Source organism: Martes martes, assembly GCF_963455335.1.
Source record: "Martes martes genome assembly, chromosome: 8".
NCBI classification, from domain to species: Eukaryota; Metazoa; Chordata; class Mammalia; order Carnivora; family Mustelidae; genus Martes; species Martes martes.
Genome location: NC_137895.1, coordinates 38,387,271 through 38,406,467, shown reverse-complemented (window position 1 = coordinate 38,406,467; position 19,197 = coordinate 38,387,271). Strand labels below are relative to the sequence as shown.

General features: G+C 37.8%; 1 protein-coding gene across 3 annotated transcripts in view; it reads left to right on the top strand.

Annotated features, from left to right (window-relative positions):
* The window catches only part of OTOGL (otogelin like), a gene marked incomplete at both ends in the record, with an annotated part of 129,943 nt that overhangs the window by 14,856 nt on the left and 95,890 nt on the right, over window positions 1-19,197 (top strand). For all 3 annotated transcript variants that reach the window (XM_080811915.1, XM_080811913.1, XM_080811914.1), the window contains 6 exons: window positions 829-950; window positions 4,422-4,627; window positions 10,227-10,354; window positions 10,719-10,825; window positions 17,853-17,959; window positions 18,363-18,488. In XM_080811915.1, coding sequence (XP_080668041.1) covers window positions 829-950; window positions 4,422-4,627; window positions 10,227-10,354; window positions 10,719-10,825; window positions 17,853-17,959; window positions 18,363-18,488 — 796 coding nt within the window. The remainder of the gene's footprint in view (window positions 1-828; window positions 951-4,421; window positions 4,628-10,226; window positions 10,355-10,718; window positions 10,826-17,852; window positions 17,960-18,362; window positions 18,489-19,197) is intronic.

The window sequence follows — 19,197 nt, the reverse complement described above, 5'->3', positions numbered from 1 at the left end:
AAATAATAAGTCAGTCAGAGAAAGACATATACCGTATGATTTCACTCATATGTGGAATTTAAGAAACAAAACAGATGAACATAGGAGAAGGGAAAGAAAAATAAAATAAGATTAAGACAGAGAAGGAGGCCAACCATAAGAGACTCTTAACTATAGGGAACAAACTGAGGGTTGTTGGAGGGGAGGTGGGTGGGGGTGGGGTAATTGGGTAATGGACATTAAGGAGGGCACTTGAAGTCATGAGCACTGGGTGTTGTATGCAACTGATGAATCACTAAATTCTACCTCTGAAACCAATACTATACTGTATGTGAACTAACTTGAATTTAAATAAAACCTTGAAAGAGAAAAAAAGAATGTTGAGACTCAACATGTAAAGATTCAGCTCATTTAAAAAATATGCTGAGGGGTGCCAGGGTGGCTCAGTGGGTTAAAGCCTCTGCTTTAAGCTCAGGTCCTGGTTCCAGAGTCCTGGGATGGAGCCCCACATCGGGCTCCCTGCTCAGCGGGGAGCCTGCTTCCTCCTCTCTCTCTACCTGCCTGCCTCTCTGCCTACTTGTGATCTCTATCTGTCAACTAAATAAATAAAATCTTTAAAAAAATTTGCTGAATTATCTTGTACTTTAAAAAGTTAATTTTGTTGTCCAATTTCTTTGATAAATCTTTTTTTTTTTTTCTCTTGAAAATCCTAAATGTTTGTAATTTTGTAAAGTGGCATTGGTCTAACAGTGCTGGAGAACTGTAAACAGGCATTGTGACTCTGGGAACTCAAATGAAGGCCTCCATATCTTGTTGGTTCCAATACTTTCTATTTTTCCCCCCTTCAAGGTTCATAATAGCCCTAAGTGCCATGGTCCAGTGTATTCCTGTTACCGGTCAATCAGCTTGTTCTTTTCAGACCAAGAGGAAATTCGTATTTATGGGCATGAAATAAAAAAGGATGGAATCAGGTAAGATATGATCAATGATATAATGAAAATAACACCATGGACTGGTAGAATTTCCAAACATGTCATGCTTGAAATTGAATTATGGGGAGTAGAAGAAAGGATTTCTGTCAACCAATAACCTTAAAGTTATATCATACAGACATTAAAATTCGGCAAGCTCTGAGGCCAATCAGGTGACCAGAACCTAACCAGTTTTACCCCCCTAATGTTTGTGTAGGATACACTTAGGTTTGCACAGGTACAGATGAGATTATCACATCTTTTTCCTAAGGAGATTCAGGAGAAATCTTCATAGTTCAACTCTTCAATTATACTTGCCCTCTTTCTTAAATCTTTTCTTCTTTCTTTCTCTTTCTCTCTTTCTTTCATCTTCCCTCCCTCCCCTCTTTCTTCCTCCCTCCCCACTCCCTTTCTCCCTCTTTCCCTTCCCCCCTCCCTCCCTTTCTTCCTTCGCAGTTACTTAAAATGTAACTAAACCTGTGGAAGTCTTTTCCAAATGTGTATGAATGAGACTTGGGTGTCACTTGAGACTTTCCGTTAGTATTCTGACAAAGATTCAGAGCCAATAAATAACTGGCCTTCTCGAATAGATCAGAGAAAGGCCCAGTTTTGCCTTCCTAGCTACCAAGAATAAGACCTGAGAGTTTGGGGGAAGCGGGGGGAGGGAGTGTTATTAGTTTGAAGAAAGGTTTTACATATGTAAGTTTGGAATACTGTGGAATAATCCACCTTCTAATCTAAATAAATATAGAATTAGTCAATTTTAAGATTTCTTGGCTGAGCTATGGCAGAAAAAGTAAAATTGGGATGGAACAATTCTGTCTGTCATTTAGAATTCATTTGAGGGGCGCCTGGGTGGCTCAGTGGGTTAAGCCTCTGCCTTCAGCTCGGGTCATGGTCCCAGGGTCCTGGGATCGAGCCCCGTGTCGGGCTCTCTGCTTGGTGGGGAGCCTGCTTCCCCTTCTCTCTCGCTGTCTGTCTCTCTGCCTACTTGTGATCTCTCTCGCTCTGTCAAATAAATAAATAAAATCTTAAAAAAAAAAAAAAGAATTCATTTGAACCCTGGAGAGTCTTTCCAGTCTTACCAACCTGTGTACTTTTTTCTCAGTTTGGATTCCTCAAGAGGCAGCAGGTGATAGCATAAAGGGTTTTGGATGAAGCACCAGGCAGCCAAGTACTGACCTAGGCTTTGTCACAGTCAGGGGACCCCAAGCAGTCTCTCACCTCTCTCAGGCTTATTTTCTTGATCATCTGGGTTCTGTACTTCTCATTTTCTTAGAAAAGAAACCTGTGCCTTTTGAATGGGATAATAATGCAACTGCATATGTATTTTTTGGAGCTGAATTTAAATAGTAATTTAGAATTCCTTATATGGGATTTGGGGTAACATAATGGGCTCTTTAAAATAAAATATTGTGTCTTATAAAACAAAAACACCTTTCAAGTAGATTTTCAGGAATACTAACTCTTCGTTAAATCTCAGAGAAAATATTTCTTTGAGGATTTCCATTTGTATGAGAGATTCCATTTGTATGATTTGTATGATGGAAGGAGGATGGTTTTCTTATTATTCAGCTAAGTTGCTTATAATAATACTGCACCTGGCCTAGGGCCTAACTCAAAGCAGGTGTTAGAGAAATATTTGCCAAAATCAAATCAAATCAAAAGTGCAAGTCTCTGCAAATTGCACCTTACCTCTCTAGACTTTGGTTCTTTCGCCTGTGAAATGAAGGGTTTTGGTACATATGAATCCATGAATAATTTTCAGCATTAATTTGTACATTCATTTTAGTTTGCATTGTGAATGTTTCCTGACTAGGTTACATGGAGTTTTTCTTAAATTTACGGTAGATAATGTAATTTTTACTATTATCCCTCATCTCTGCTAGCATCTTTTTATGTTATACACAGCTGGATAATCACAGTTAGGCATCTTCTAGTTTCAAAAATTATGTATTTCATCAAATTTGCTGTGAAAGAATCAAATGATAAATGACCAAACCAAAAAATATCCACAGCAGAACAACTGTATCTCCATACACTTAACATTCTGTAGCAAAGAAATATCTTTATAAAACATGATTTACTTTTTTCAAACATAGCTTTTATAAACTTGCAAATTTAAATGACATTACTCATACAGACTTTTACTGTGAATTTAATAGGAATTTCTCATGCTTATAATTTTTAATAAGAATAAGTTACGGTAGTAGTTAACTGCAGTCATATTTGTCCTTCAGGGTAAAGTTTAGTTATTTTTTTATTCTTATAACTAATCCTGCATAAAAAGTGATTTGCAACCAGCTCTATACAAGTGGTTGCAGATATTTTGAATTGTTTCTTTGGGAATTACCATTTTGTTAGTGAGTATGTTTGATTTTACAATTTTTATTCCATGGAGCATACTCTTTCTGGAAAGGAACTCACTAATTTGAAGTGTTTAAGAGAAATGTATGAACATACTAACTAACCTCCCTCCTCACTCATAGTTTTTAAGTTTCACTTAGCATGGCTATTTTAATAAAAATGATTTTTTCCTTCCATTTTCTTAATTATTAGTGCCTGCTCTTTTCTGTAATTTTCATGGATGGAACGAGATCAGTGACTTTTCAAAAATATTTTAGGTGATTTACTGTACTTTTAAAATGTCCAGTTGCTTAGTTTTCTTCAAGTCTCCCATTTTTCCCACTTCCTTTCTATGTGTCCATGTTTGTGAAAAGTAGAAAGACTGGACATTGGAACAGGAATTTAAATATTCAATGTGACTTTTGTTTAAATAGGTTTAATTACATCCAATTTGAAAAGTTTGACTATAACCCCTACGTAATACTGTATAACAAGGTATTTTATGTTCCTAATAATATACTTTGAAGCATTAAAAATGCAAATTCTAATTAATCATGCCCAAACATTTTTCTTTTGGAAAACAATGACTTCTGCCAAGGTGACATTTTGGGGATAGAAGCTCCTATTTCCTCACAGCCAAGTTTAAAACAAAATTAGACAAAGTCTGAATTTAGTGTTTTTACCTATTTGCACCATTGTTTCTCCTTACTTCAAAATTGTTGTCTGGCATTTTTAGATTATCTTGTACTCTCTAGATAAAAATAAATACATTTAAGCTCTCATTATTCTAAATAGACAAGGTTATTTTTCAGTTTTATAAAATCATTGATATTTAGCAGAAATGTATTTTTTGTCAGTTGGATAAAACATCCAATTATATGTAGAACATCTTTGCCAGTGGGGAAAACAGGTACCAATTTTGGTTGTCTTTTTATTTCAATATTGAATTTTTCCAAAATGTTGAGATTTCCTCTGAGATGGCTGCTTGGGAAATCTAGCTGCATAGTTCATTCAGTAATTTTGAATAATAATGATATTTTATTCAGTCACTTGAAGAAAGAAATTTATCATGTGTAATGAATTCGTCATCATAATTCTTAAATTGCCTTTATTCTATTTTTCAAGTTTAACGTTGCCTCAGACTGTTGGGCAGGTTTTCATTGAGAAACTAGCTGACTATATTCTGGTGAAAACAACCTTTGGTTTTTCATTGGCCTGGGATGGAATATCTGGAATTTACCTCAAACTGTCTCAGGAGCATAAAGGGAAATCGTGTGGTTTATGTGGAAACTACAATGACATTCAATCTGATGATTTTATCATTCAACAAGGTAAGTGCAGTGGAAGAAATGTGTGGTACTTCTGAGGTCCTCTTCCCTCACCGACCGAGCTATTTGTATCAAGAGTGCAACTCATCCCAGGTTGGGTAAAATTAGAAGCTATCACTTGCCTTCTACAGTGATTTTAAGTGAATATTGAATAGAAACCGTAAGCTGGTTTACATTTACTAAATTAAGATACAAGTCTTACTCATGTAACAAATATTAAATGAGCATTGACTTTATGTCTGACCCTGCTGTAGGAGCTTGGGATACATCAGTGAACGAAACAGACTCCTCCCTTGTCTGGGCTTATCTTTTAGTGATTCAAACCCATTTGAAACAAACTTATCTACTTTTGGACAGAAGATATTTTGCATCTAGTCTTCATAGGAATGAATTCATTGACTACCAAATAATGGTTTTGTAAAGATAATAATGTGAACAGAACTTATAAAAGCTGAATAAGAACTTGGAAAGGTTTTTTTTTTTTTTATTATGTATAATGACGTACATACCATCATTTATCTACTTATACTAAGTCATGAAACTAATCTCAGTGTGCCATTAAAAATGGGTTCTCTTTCAATTTAGATACTAGTGTGGAATGGAAACAGAATAAGAATCACAGGACACAGTTACAATTTAGGTCCACATTTCAAGGTGGGATAAAGAATACTGTTCTTAATATCAGCACTCTAGACTGTGAATCTTCCTCCAACGCTTACATGTTGTGTAACTTGAGGGAACTCATTTAATCTCTCTGATGTTCAGTTATTTTCAGCTGTAAAATAGAGATATAATTATTCTGAGTTCATAGTGTTGTCAGTAATAATAACAATATACCTTGATACTATTTATAGTAACAGTTAATATGAACATGTAGCTATATTATTCCCAACACTTACATCATCCTGTAAGGTGGCTGGCATTTTCTTAATTGTACAATGAGGACTCAAGGGGATGTGCCCAATGCAACACAGCTTGTAAATGGTATTGTCAGGGTTGGATTACAGACCTTACTGGCTTCCAATCCCATGCTTACATAAATGTGTGAGAAACTGACTTAACTTGTAAAAATGCTATGTCATATGTATGTTTTATAGTATACAATTCACAGAGAAGTGTCACCCCATATTGTGTTTTAAGAGACAGTGAAAGTCCTACTTAGAGGGTGGGTTCTGGAGTCAGATTGTGGGGTTCAAATCCTTCTTTGCCACATATTAAACTTTCTTAGTTTAATGACTTAATAATAGCATGGAGTTGCAAGGATTAACTGAGATAATCCATGTAAAATATGTAATCTAGTGTCTGGCACATAGTTAATACTAAATATGTTTTAGCTAATTTATAATCATCTCTGGGTGTTCTCAAGAATGGAGCTAATAGGAAAACATTTGATTTTAAGAGGCCCTTGTTAAAATGCAAACATTTTACCCGAGATGGAGAATGCATCATCAGGATTAGTTTACTAGCACTGAGAGTACAGAACAGGGTTCCAAGCTGTCGATTTTTCTCCTATGTAACATGAAGATAACAGTAAAGACCCTGGAAGCTTCCTAACCTTTGAGGATCAAATGAGAAAATGTAAGTGAAAGTGTTCAAAAGTCTGTGAGCACCACACAGATGTACAGTATTGAGATCATCAGGAACTAGTGTTTTCATTTGGATATTGAGAATGACAGAATTCACAAACTTGGAGTCTTTGAGACTCTATTAGGAAGTAGGGTTTTGGACTCAGGCAGACCAATCAGGTGGTTGTTATTGATTTCTTTTTCTTTGGTGTCAAAGCTTCATGAAGAAAATAATACTCAATTCAGTTCTCAGTGTTAGAGTTAGAAAAGACTGTTGTGGGCAACTTCCCCCCGGGTTGTCTGGGGAATATAGTACAGAGGTGAGGCTAGAACAAAGCATCCGCTCTTGGTAGAGGAAGAGGGACTCAGGTAAGGCTTTGAGCTGAGGGTCAGACAGACTTTGACAATCTGGAACATAAAATGGTGAGATAACTGGGCAGCATGCGGAAGAGTGTTAGCAGATTCTGGGTGGGAGAGGACCGGCAGGCGGCAAGTGGACTGAATTATGATTGAATTGGCAGAAGGCAAGAAGGACCCTGGAAAGTTGGTAGGAAGAGCCTAAAGAGAGATTTCAGATTTTTCATAGTTTAATTTGGTGCACAGTGTGAAGCAGAGTAATAAAAAAAAACACACAATAACTTGTAAGGATATGACTAGAACTTGCCCTCCGATTTTCTCCTATTCTAATAATGCAAAAACATGTCTACAGTTGAGCCATATTACCTTTAGCTTCAGCCATATTACCTAGTATTTTTTAAAACTCAGCCTGTTCTTTGCTGATTAGATAAAACTTCAGAGGCACCGAGGTAGTTTGATTGAAAGCCATTGAACGCACAGTTTCTTAACAGTGATTAAAATTGTATTTCTCCCTGCATTTCTATTCTTCAGGGATGACTTCACAAAGAAATGAGGCTTTTCAGAATTTCTGTGGATATAGAAATATTTTAATTGATTGTCTCATTGAGCTTCTGGTTCCATAATTCATGTTTATAGCTAGCTACACATCAAAATAGATGCCCTGGCTTACTCTTGTTTTTCCCAACATAGTAATTAATAGTGCCTCATTTTCTCTCTTCAAAAGCGTTCCAGTATGTGCAAGAAATTACTTTACTTGTAGCATATATTATGTGAAACATTTTAAATTTAGTTTTGCAGTCTTCCAGACAACCTGTCGATATGGATTTAAAGTCTCATTATACCAACTTTTGGGACTCTTATTATTACGATGTCATAAAAATAGATAAATATGTAGCTATAAACTGGAATTAAACTGAACTCTAAGGGGCTGTCCAGGTTGTTTAGTTACATTAAAGTTGTGCATAGATACTGAAATCAGTGGGCCTTCAGGTAGTATTTTCGGTCCTACAGACTCTTCAAAAAAGATGTTTTGAAATGAAATGTGACTATAGATTTACTTAAAAGTAACATTGGGGGCGCCTGGGTGGCTCAGTTGGTTGAGTATCTGACTCTTGGTGTCTGCTCAGGTCATGATCTCAGGGTTGTGAGATCCAGCCCCATGTCAGCTCCCCACTCAACAGGGAAGCTGCTTGGGATTCTTTCTCTCTCTCTCCTCTTTCAGCTCTCTTTCATGAGCATGAACATGGGCTCCCTCTCTTTAAAAAAATAACAACAGATTTTCCTTTAAAAAAAAAAAAAACTATATTAGGGGTACCTGGGTGGCTCAGTTGGTTAAGCATCCAACTCTTAATTTCAGCTCAGGTCATGAGCTCAGGGATCTAGGGCAGCCTGGGGCTCTGTAATCAGTGGGGAATAAGGTGAAGATTCTCTCTGCCTCTCCCTTTGCCACCCTCCCCCCACACAAGAGCTCCCTCCCTCCCTCTCTCTCTCTCAAACAAATAAATACACCTTTTTTTTTAAAAGAAAGCATATTGGACCAGGCTGATGCTTTGTTCAGTGGACCATTTCCAACAATATCAGAGATGATGAGGTGGGCTGGACAAACTGGAAAGCTTTAGGATTCTAATAATCTATTTAAATTTTGCAACCCCCCCTTTATTTATTCATTCACTTATTTAGCAAATGTATTTTGAACCCCTACTACATGGCAGATACTAAACTAAGGATAAGCACTAGGGGCAGCTTTGACAAACCATTGCCCTATATGTAGAAGAAGACAAAAGAGATAGAGAAAAATTAACATATAATTTTGGTAAGCAATAGCAGCTATGAAAACAAGAATTTGGGAAAGGAGATTAAGAGCGATAGAAGAGTATCTGGTGGTAGGTCAGATCATGTGACCAAGAAGACATCTCTGAGGAGGTCATATTAAACAGACACCTAGCTGAGAGAACAGAGGGAAGATTAGGGGGAATTTCGAAGGATGGGGAGCAAAAGCAAAAGCGAGGTGGGAATGAGCTAGAGTGGAGACCAGTATAAGGCCGGTATGACTGGAGTAGACTCAGCAGGGATAAGAGAGGGAGGGGTGCATGGAGGTGGGGTGGGCAAAGGAGGTGGGGAGTCCGGGGAGCGCAGGACCAGATCGGAAAAAGTCTTCCGGGCCACGGTAAAGTTTGGGATCTTACACTAAGAGAGTGAAGCATTCTTGTAGATGAACTTCCTCGATCTCCCCAGCAGTTGGTGTTAACCAGCAGGCATGTTCCTATCCTGAAGATGCAGAGAGTCATCAAACATTTGGCTTGAGATTTCTTATTCTAGTGGTGCAGAAGCTTGTTGTCCGTGGTAGACTGCATAAGTCTAAGTGGTGAGAAACCGATAGCTCACCTCTCACCATTGTCTTCCGTGCAACTTTGAGATGTTGCCTTGTTGGTTCTGCTACATCTCTGAGATTTTAGATTCAACCTTTTTTTTTTTTTTAAAGATTTTATTTATCTATTTGACAGACAGAGATCACAAGTAGGCAGAGAAGCAGGCAGAGAGTGAGGAGGAAGCAGGTTCCCTGCTGAGCAGAGAGCCCGATGCGGGGCTGGATCCCAGGACCCTGGGACCATGACCTGAGCCGAAGGCAGAGGCTTTAACCCACTGAGCCACCCAGGCGCCCCTAGATTCAACCTTTCACTGAATGGGGGAGCAGGATTAATTTTCACACAAGGCCCTTAACTTGTTCTCAGGCCAGGTGCTAACATGATTGAAACTTGATCTGAAGCAGAGAGCCCAGAAAACTCACCACCAACCATCTGTCTGCCGCTGCCTGCATATTAGCTTCTGAATCTTGCCTCTGCACAACGCTAGGATAGTATCACGCTTCTATAACCATCTGTCTTGAGCACGTTTAGAAACACCGTTGATCATATTCAGCTGAAATGGATTCACTTCTTGGTCTTCTCTGAGTGTCTTCTCCAGTCTTTCATTGTTTTTGTCGCTGTCTTCTGAAATCTTCACAAAAGATTTTTTTTTTTTTTATTGTGGTGTACCTCAAAAATGGAAACGATTTTAGCAAGGTTCTGATTAATCTTAAATATAATGAGAGGGGGGCACCTGGGTGGCTCAGTGGGTTAAGCCGCTGCCTTCGGCTCAGGTCATGATCTCGGGGTTCTGGGATCGAGTCCCGCATTGGGCTCTCTGCTCAGCGGGGAGCCTGCTTCCCCCCCTCTCTCTCTGCCTGCCTCTCTGTCTACTTGTGATCTCTCTCTGTCAAATAAATAAATAAAATCTTTAAAAAAAATATAATGAGAGGGCTGTCAGAAAAACTTTATATCAGACTTACTTAATGTTTCTTGGTTTTAGGTGTATTTCCTCCTCTCTACAACACAGGCTAATGAGTGGTTTACTTGTGTGTATGTTGTACCATTCACTTTCAATGCCTCTTTATGTTGCTTCAGTGATGTTTGCTTTTTCCCTTCAATGACATGAACTTTTGTTTGGTACTTACATTTTGTTCAATGTGATGTTTTTATACTAAAGTAATGGTATAGTCTGATATCACTGACAATCATTGGTATTTATAAAGGTATTGAACTTAACTTTTTGGCTAAGAAGTATATGTTGATGAACTGTATTTGTGTAAAGTGATGCTAATACACACATACATATATTTTTTGTATGTGTGTGTGAAATAGAGGACTATACAGAAGACATTGCTATGTTTGCAAATAGCTGGTCGGTGCAAATTCCAGATGACACCAAATGTGTACTGACACCTTCAGACTTTCCAAATCCATGCTCCAGCGGAATGCCAGCATTTGAGGTAAATTTGATGTGGAAAGTCTGGGCTTGTTGGATATAATACATATATGTTGTATTTGCGTATTGAATATTAAGCAGTTTTGGTGCAAACAGGACATAATTAAACCCGGTAAAATTCAGGTAATGTAACTGCAACAGGAATAACTTGAAGATAGTTCAGAAGTTGTGAATGTAATGAGTTTCATGAGAGCAGTACTCTTTGTGCAAATATGTAGTTAGAAAAATGGTGGTTAAAACCGATAAGCATAAATCACCTTCCCTTTCCTGGTAAGAAGGGAGGGCCCTGCCAATAGATCAGTAAAAAAAATGAGAGTACACGTGTATCATTAAATATGTTCTGCTGACTGCCAACCTCTTCCCCACAGGCCATCTTCTTCAAGTGTCAGATTTTGTTGCAGTTTCCATTTCTGAGCTGCCATGAGTATATCGATCCGTATCTGTATATTGCCAGCTGTGTTAATGATCTTTGCAAGTAAGTGAAATAATTAGTATTTGTAATTGAATTCTCTTTGTCCAAAAAGAAGAGCAAACACCACTTCTCTAACGTAGCCCTCTCAGCAGTTCACAAAGTGTAATGGAAATGTAAAACATAAACTGTACTAACAACTGTTAAAAGCTTGCTGGATATTAAGTACAGACTAAGTGGTTTATAGAAGCAGCATGAACAGAACACAGCAATTCTTAATGGTTCGTTCCACTGTTGCCTTATGGGAGTTTAGAGATGTCAATAAATTCTTTCAAAATAATGTTTTGAAATGCACAAAATCAGACACACAAAGAAACTATATTGAAATAGAGTTATCAAAATAGTAAAAGAAATGAATTTATGATATATGTGTTTTTATATGCCTTTCAAGTCTAACTATAACTACTATAATGTGTTATTTACCCCAGGGGTACAGGTCTATGAATCATCAGGCTTACACACTTCACAGCACTCACCATAGCACATACCCTCCCCAATGTCCATAACCCACCACCCTATCCTTATCCTCCCACCCCCAGCAACCCTCAGTTTGTTTCATGAGATTAAGAGTCTCTAATGGTTTGTCTCCCTCCCGATCCCATCTTGTTTCATTTTTTTCCCTCCCTACCCCCCAACAACCCCTTACCCTGCCTCTCAAATTCCGCATATCCGAGAGATCGTATAATTATCTTTCTCTGATTGACTTATTTTGCTCAGCATAAATGGCAAGATTTCATTTCTTTTGATGGCTGCATAGTTATCCATAGTTATCCTATATATATATACATATATATATATGTATATATATATATATATATATATATATATATATATATATATATACTACATCTTCTTTATCCATTCATCTGTCGATGGATATCTAGGCTCTTTCCATAGTTTGACTATTGTGGACATTGCTGCTATAAACATTGGTATGCACATGCCCCTTCGGATCACTACATTTGTAACTTTTGGGTAAATACACAGTAGTGAGATTGCTGGGTCATAGGGTGACTCTATTTTCAACTTTATGAGGAACCTTCATACTGTTTTCCAGAGTGGCTGCACCAGCTTGCCTTCTCACCAACAGTGTAGGAGGGTTCCCCTTTCTGCACATCTTTGCCAACATCTGTCATTTCCTGACTTGTTAATTTGAGCCATTCTGAGTTGTGTGAGGTGGTATCTCATTGTGGTTTTGATTTGTATTTCCCTGATGCCAAGTGATGTTTAGCATTTCTTCATGTGTCTATTGGCCATTTGGTTGTCTCCTTTCCAGAAATGTCTCTTCATGTCTTCTGCCCTTTTCTTGATTGGATTATTTGTTCTTTGGAGTTGAGTTTGCTAAGCTCTTTATAGATTTTGGATGCCAGCCCTTTATCTGATATGTCATTTGCGAATATTTTCTCCCATTCTGTCAGTTGTCTTTTGGTTTTCTTGACGGTTTCCTTTGCTGTGCAAAAGCTTTTCATCTTGATGAAGTCCCAATAGTTCATTTTTGCGCTTGCTTCCCTTGCCTTTGGTGATGTTTCTAGGAAGAAGTTGCTGTGGCTGAGGTCGAAGAGGCTGCTACCTGTTATCTCCTCAAGGATTTTGATGGATTCCTATCTCTCACTGAGGTCTTTCATCCATTTTGAGTCTATTTTTATGTGTGGTGTAAGGAAATGGTCCGGTTTCATTGTTCTGCATGTGGTTGTCCAATTTTCCCAACACCATTTGTTGAAGAGACTGTTTTTTTTCCATTGGACATTCTTCCTTGCTTTGTAGAAGATTAGTTGACCATAGAGTTGAGGGTCTATTTCTGGGCTCTCTATTCTGTTCCATTGATCTATGTGTCTGTTTTTGTGCCAGTACCATACTGTCTTGATGATGACAGCTTTATAATAGAGCTTGAAGCCCACCATTGTGATGCCTCTTGCTTTGTTTTTCTTTTTCAACATTGCTCTGGCTATTTGGGATCTTTTCTGTTTCCATAGAAATTTTAGGATTATTTGTTCTATTTCTGAGAAAAAAATTGATGGTATTTTGATAGGGATTGCATTAAATGTGTAGATTGCTCTAGGTAGCAAAGACTTTTTAACTATATTTCTTCTTCCAATCCATGAGCATGGAAGGTTTTTCCATTTCTTTGTTTCTTCCTCAATTTCTTTCATGAGTATTCTATAGTTTTCTGAGTATAGATTCTTTGCCTCTTTGGTTATATTTATTTCTAGGTATCTTAATGGTTTTGGGTGCAATGGGATTGACTCCTTATCATAAAAACCATCTATGAAAGACCCACAGAGAGTATCATTCTCAAAGGGGAAAAACTGAGAGCTTTTCCCCTAAGGTATAGCAGGGATGTCCACTGTCACCACTGCTATTCCGCATAGTACTGGAAGTCCTAGCCTCAGCAATCAGACAACAAAAAGAAATAAAAAGCATCCAAATCAGCAAAGAAGAAGTCAAACTCTCGCTCTTTGCAGATGGTATGATACTTTATGTGGAAAACCCAAAAAATTCCACCCCCAAACTCCTAAAACTCATATAAGAATTCAGTGAAGTAGCAGGATATTAAGTCAATGCACAGAATCAGTTGCATTTCTATACACCAACAACAAGACAGAAGAAAGAAAAATCAACTGATTTCTTAAGTGGTGTGTTGGAGGTGTAGAGGCCGGGTTTGGGGGCAGAGCAGCCACGCAATACCAAAAGAAGGATGTTGTGTTATAAATCAAGTGAGTGGGCCTTTATTAAATGGAAGTGAGAAGTTACCAGAGTTAGCCTTTTATGTGTCTCAATATATCACCCAGGACTAGTCTTCCTTACATCCCTTCTCCCCTAAAGGAGGTTCTTTTCATTTCTTATTTATTTATTTATTTGTCAGAAAGGGAGAACAGGCAGGGAGAGCAGCAGGCAGAACAGGCAGAGAGAGAAGCAGGCTCTCTGCTCAGCAGGGAGCCTGATGCAGGACTCCATTCCAGGACCCCAGGATCATGACCTGATGCTTAACCGACTGAACCACCCAGGAGTCCCTTCATTTCTTATATTACAGGATGACACCACTAAGATCCTATATCAGGAGACTAGAATTGTGATCTGCTGAACACAGATTAATTTCCTGCTTGCATTATTATAGTATTTTGAATTCAATTCAACACACATTTCTCAGCAACGATTCTGAGCTGAGCATTGTGCCACATCTTGGAGAAACAGAAACAGCTCAGACATGGACCCTGTCCTAGGAACTCACATTCTAATGGGGGAGAAACAGGTCACATGTTCTAAATGTGGTGTACTGTGGCTGTGGAGGAGAGGATTTCTGGCTTTATCAGGAAACGCCTACCACAGCTCCACAAAGGAGATGACATCTGGGTTGGAATTGAGAGGATGATATAATAACAATCTTTTAACTTATGCCCTCCTATTTCTGCCTTAAGAATGATAAACTTACCCTTGTTCTCTATACTTAATAGTCTCTAATGGTTTGTCTCCCCCCCCCCTTTTTTTTTCTTTCCTTATGGAGGGGAGGTAGGTAGGGGATGGGTTAAATGGGTGGTGGGCATTAAGAACGGGCAATGGGCACTAAGAATGGGCACTTGTTGGAATGAGCACTGAGTTTTATATGTAAATGACAACATCCTTAATTCCACTCCTGAAACCAATTTTACACTTTATGTTAACCATCTAGAATTTAAATAAAAATTTGAAACAAACATTGATAAACCTAGCAGCAAGGAAATGCTTCTAACTTTGCCATTCCAAAGTTAATTGATTTAAAACAATTATTATTTCACGCTCATTTTCATTATTAAAGTGAATATCCAAAATGGAGCAAATAAGCTCATTTTCCACTCAGTAAATTAGAATTATAATTTCTTTCTTGCCCAGTTGTTATGAATTTTCATGTGATGCCATATGTCACAGGCCTGGCATGGATCCTAGAGTAAACATAGATACTTAAGAAATGGCAGCTATTTTAATAATAGTTGCATGGGTCTGGGAAACCAATATTCAGATACTTCGTTAACATTCTCTTTCTTTTTTTCCCCATTTTCTTCAAAACAATTTTATTGGATAAATGTCTATATTATAATCCCATTTCTTTTTTTAAGTGTTATTTATTTATTTATGTTAGTCACCATACAATTCATCATTAGCTTTTTTTTTTTTTTTTTAAGACTTCATTTTTTTCGGCAGAGAGAGGCATGGTGAGAGAGGGAACACAAGCAGGGAGAGTGGGAGAGGAGAACGGGCTTCCCACAGAGCTGGGAGTCCTATACGGGGCTCAATCCCAGGATTCTGGGATCATGACCTGAGCCAAGGCAGAAGCTTAAGGACTGAGCCACCCAGACGCCCCTACATCAATGTAGTGTTCCCTTTGTTAACTGTCAAAGCCTCTATTAATTACAGAAAACAAGACACATCTTTAAACGTAAATCAGAAACTTCCTATCTTTCTAGGAATTCAACAATTCCTAGAAAGGAATTCAACAATTTTAGTCTACCCACTTTTTCAGAGAATTTTCTTGTTTGGAGGTTTAGAATATTTTCTGAGCTTCTGAAGTTTATATGCTCTGCCCTTTTTTTTCCCCTCTAAAGCTCAGTTAATTGGACTCAATAAGCTATGTGACTCCAATTACAGTAGCACAGGAGAAGTGCAATTTGAGATGCGTGGCTTTTACAACAGAGATACTGAAAATGCTAGGGTTCACAAAATACAACATTCTTAAGGTCATTATCTTGTAAGATGTTTAACTATTCAATTTTGAATTTGAATTGGGTTGAAAAACAAGTCTACTCCCTTATTACCAACCCTGCTTATTTTATAGCTGCTGTGTTAACCTGCCATGGGAATTGACAGACCACTTATATTTGTTCGTGGGGCTTCTAGAGTGATTATAAGAAAACAATGAAGGATTATTTACTCTTGAAAATATTATAAAAGTAACTAGCTTTAGCAACTTAAACTTGAAAGAATTGAAAATAAAGAACAAAAAAGAAATAAAAATCTTTTAAATCTTAAGTTAAATGCTATTTATTCCATCTTTCAAAACTGCTGTTTTATTAGTACTAGTTTTATTCCAGCATATATACTACTTACAACATGGTATCTTAGAAATAATTTTCATATTTGATGCTTTTATATATGCATCATATTTGATGCTTTTATATATTTTATATTTATATATTTTATATATCATATATAATATATAAATATAAATTATATATAATATATATTAATATATTTTATATTTATAGATGTAAATATATAAATAAAAATGTATTTTTTTAATTTTACTAAGGAATTTTATTTTATTTTATTTTTTTTAATTTCTTTTCAGCATAAAAGTATTCATTGTTTTTGCACCACACCCAGTGCTCCATGCAATATGTGCCCTCCTTAATACCCACCACCTGGCTCCCTCAACCTCCCAGCTCCCGCCCCTTCAAAACCCTCAGGTTGTTTTTCAGAGTCCATAGTCTCTCATGGTTCACCTCCTCTTCCAATTTCCCTCAACTCCCTTTTCCTCTCCATCTCCCCATGTTCTCCATGTTATTTGTTATGCTCCACAAATAAGTGAAACCATATGATACTTGACTCTCTCTGCTTGACTTATTTCACTCAGCATAATCTCTTCCAGTCCCTTCTGTGTTGCTACAAAACTTGGGTATTCATCCTTTCTGATGGAGGCATAATACTCCATAGTGTATATGGACCACATCTTCCTTATCCATTCGCCCGTTGAAGGGCATCTTGGTTCTTTCCACAGTTTGGTGACCGTGGCCATTGCTGCTATAAACATTGGGGTACAGATGGCCCTTCTTTTCACTACATCTGTATCTTGGGGGTAAATACCCAGTAGTGCAATTGCAGGGTCATAGGGAAGCTCTATTTTTGATTTCTGGAGGAATTTCCACACTGTTCTCCAAAGTGGCTGCACCAACTTGCATTCCCACCAACAGTGTAAGAGGGTTCCCCTTTCTCCACATCCTATCCAACACACGTTGTTTCCTGTCTTGCTAATTTTGGCCATTCTAACTAGTGTAAGGTGGTATCTCAATGTGGTTTTAATTTGAATCTCCCTGATGGCTAGTGATGATGAACATTTTTTCATGTGTCTGATAGCCATTTGTATGTCTTCATTGGAGAAGTGTCTGTTCATACCTCTGCCCATTTTTTGATATGATTATCTGTTTTGTGTGTGTTGAGTTTGAGAAGTTCTTTATAGATCCTGAATATCAACCTTTTGTCTGTACTGTCATTTGCAAATATCTTCTCCCATTCCGTGGGTTGCCTCTTTGTTTTGTTGACTGTTTCCTTTGCTGTGCAGAAGATTTTGATCTTGATGAAGTCCCAAAAGTTCATTTTCGGTTTTGTTTCCTTTACCTTTGGAGACATATCTTGAAAGAAGTTGCTGTGGCTGATATCAAAGAGGTAACTGTCTATGTTCTCCTCTAGGATTCTGATGGATTCCTGTCTCACGTTGAGGTCTTTTATCCATTTCGAGTTTATCTTTGTGTATGGTGTAAGAGAATGGTCGAGTTTCATTCTTCTACATATAGCTGTCCAATTTTCCCAGCACCATTTATTGAAGAGACTGTCTTTTTTTCCTGCTTTGTCAAAGATTATTTGACCATAGAGTTGAGGGTCCATATCTGGGCTCTCTACTCTGTTCCACTGGTCTATGTGTCTGTTTGGATTTTATAAGGTCTAGGATACTTGTTGTGGGAGCAAAGTGATACATACAAAGATTCAGGGCAGAATGTCATAATTAAAATAGGAAATTTTTTCAGTACAGGTACTCTTTTGAATCAAAAGAAAAGTGGCCAAATTATTAAAATAGTTTGATGAGAACAATTTACCCAGGCCCTTTTAAGCTGGGATCTCATGCTTATATATTTTCTGCATTATTGTATACAATATGTGCATGCTGACATCAGTTTGTACTAGAATATTCACCATGCACTCAGCATTTCTAGAGATCAGGAGCTCAAAGGCTTGGTTTCTGCCAATATTTCCAGTGTGACTGTGGTTCTGTCTTTTCACTTTTTAGAACTGATGATGATGAAACCTATTGCCGAGCAGCCACTGAGTACGCCAGAGCCTGTTCCCATGCCGGGTACCCTATTCAAGACTGGAGAGATGACTTTCCAGCATGTAGTAGGTTTTTTCAATTTCCTAAACCCTGTGTATTTTTGTTAATGTCAGGGTTTTCCTAGTACTTAAAACTAATGGTTTGCCAGGATTTGTCATTGACACAATAACACTGGTAAACTCGGATACTTTTTTTTTTTAAGATTTTATTTATTTATTTGACAGACAGAGATCACAAGTAGGTAGAGAGGCAGGCAGAGAGAGAGAGGGAGAAGCAGGCTCCCTGCCGAGCAGAGAGCCCGATGTGGGACTTGATCCCAGGACCCTGGGATCATGACCTGAGCCGAAGGCAAAGGCTTTAACCCACTGAGCCACCCAGGTGCCCTCGGATAATTTTTGAAACACTGTACTTTCTTGGAAAGAGAGGTGAGTAGATTTGAATGACATCTCCCGTGTTTGCCCATTTTAGCTGATAAATGTGATGATAGCTTCGTCCACCGGGATTGTATCAGTTGTTGCCCACCAACCTGCACATTCGAGAAACAGTGTCTCGGGAGCAATCTCCATTGTCTTGATGGATGTTACTGTGCGGATGGTAAGCACTTCATGCAAAAAATGATGTCTGTACTCAGGAAATCCAGAATCCAGTGATCTAAGAATCATATCATAATATTGCAGTCTCAGGACATAAGGGCTGTTGCAATTTTCTCCCCTTGTAGGATTTGGCCCCAGAGTGACTAGGAAGGATGGCTGCTTTTTACTTTGTACATTTCCCAAGAGATTTGCAATCCAAAGTCCTGAAGTTAGCCATGACAAATCTTTTGTTCTCTTGGATATTTAAGGATATTTAATAATTTGTATATTTTCATATTTTGAAGATAAAAGTAAGTTCAAAAAAAGCTTCGCATTCTGGCACTATAAAATTTTAGTTCTGATGCAGTTTTAATATTTGAAATTAGAAGTAACATAGCAAGTGATACAGGTGAGATTTAAAATTAGGAATGACTGCTATTCTGATAGACCTTAACCAAGAACACTGAGGATTTACTCAAACCCTTTTAGTTTTACAGATTAAAAAAAATAGAATCCCAGAGATGTTAAGTGTTTTTCCTAACTTAATATGAGCAAGGACTACTTGGAATCAGATCTGTTGACCTCAGTCCTTTGGTCTGTCAGTTGTACTCAAAGCATAATCTTTAGACCAACGCCAGGCCCGAGCTGTTTGTTACCAATGATACAATAAAGAGTTTGAACCAGAATAATAATCCATGTGCCAAAATATAAGCCAATGCTTCCTTCACCTA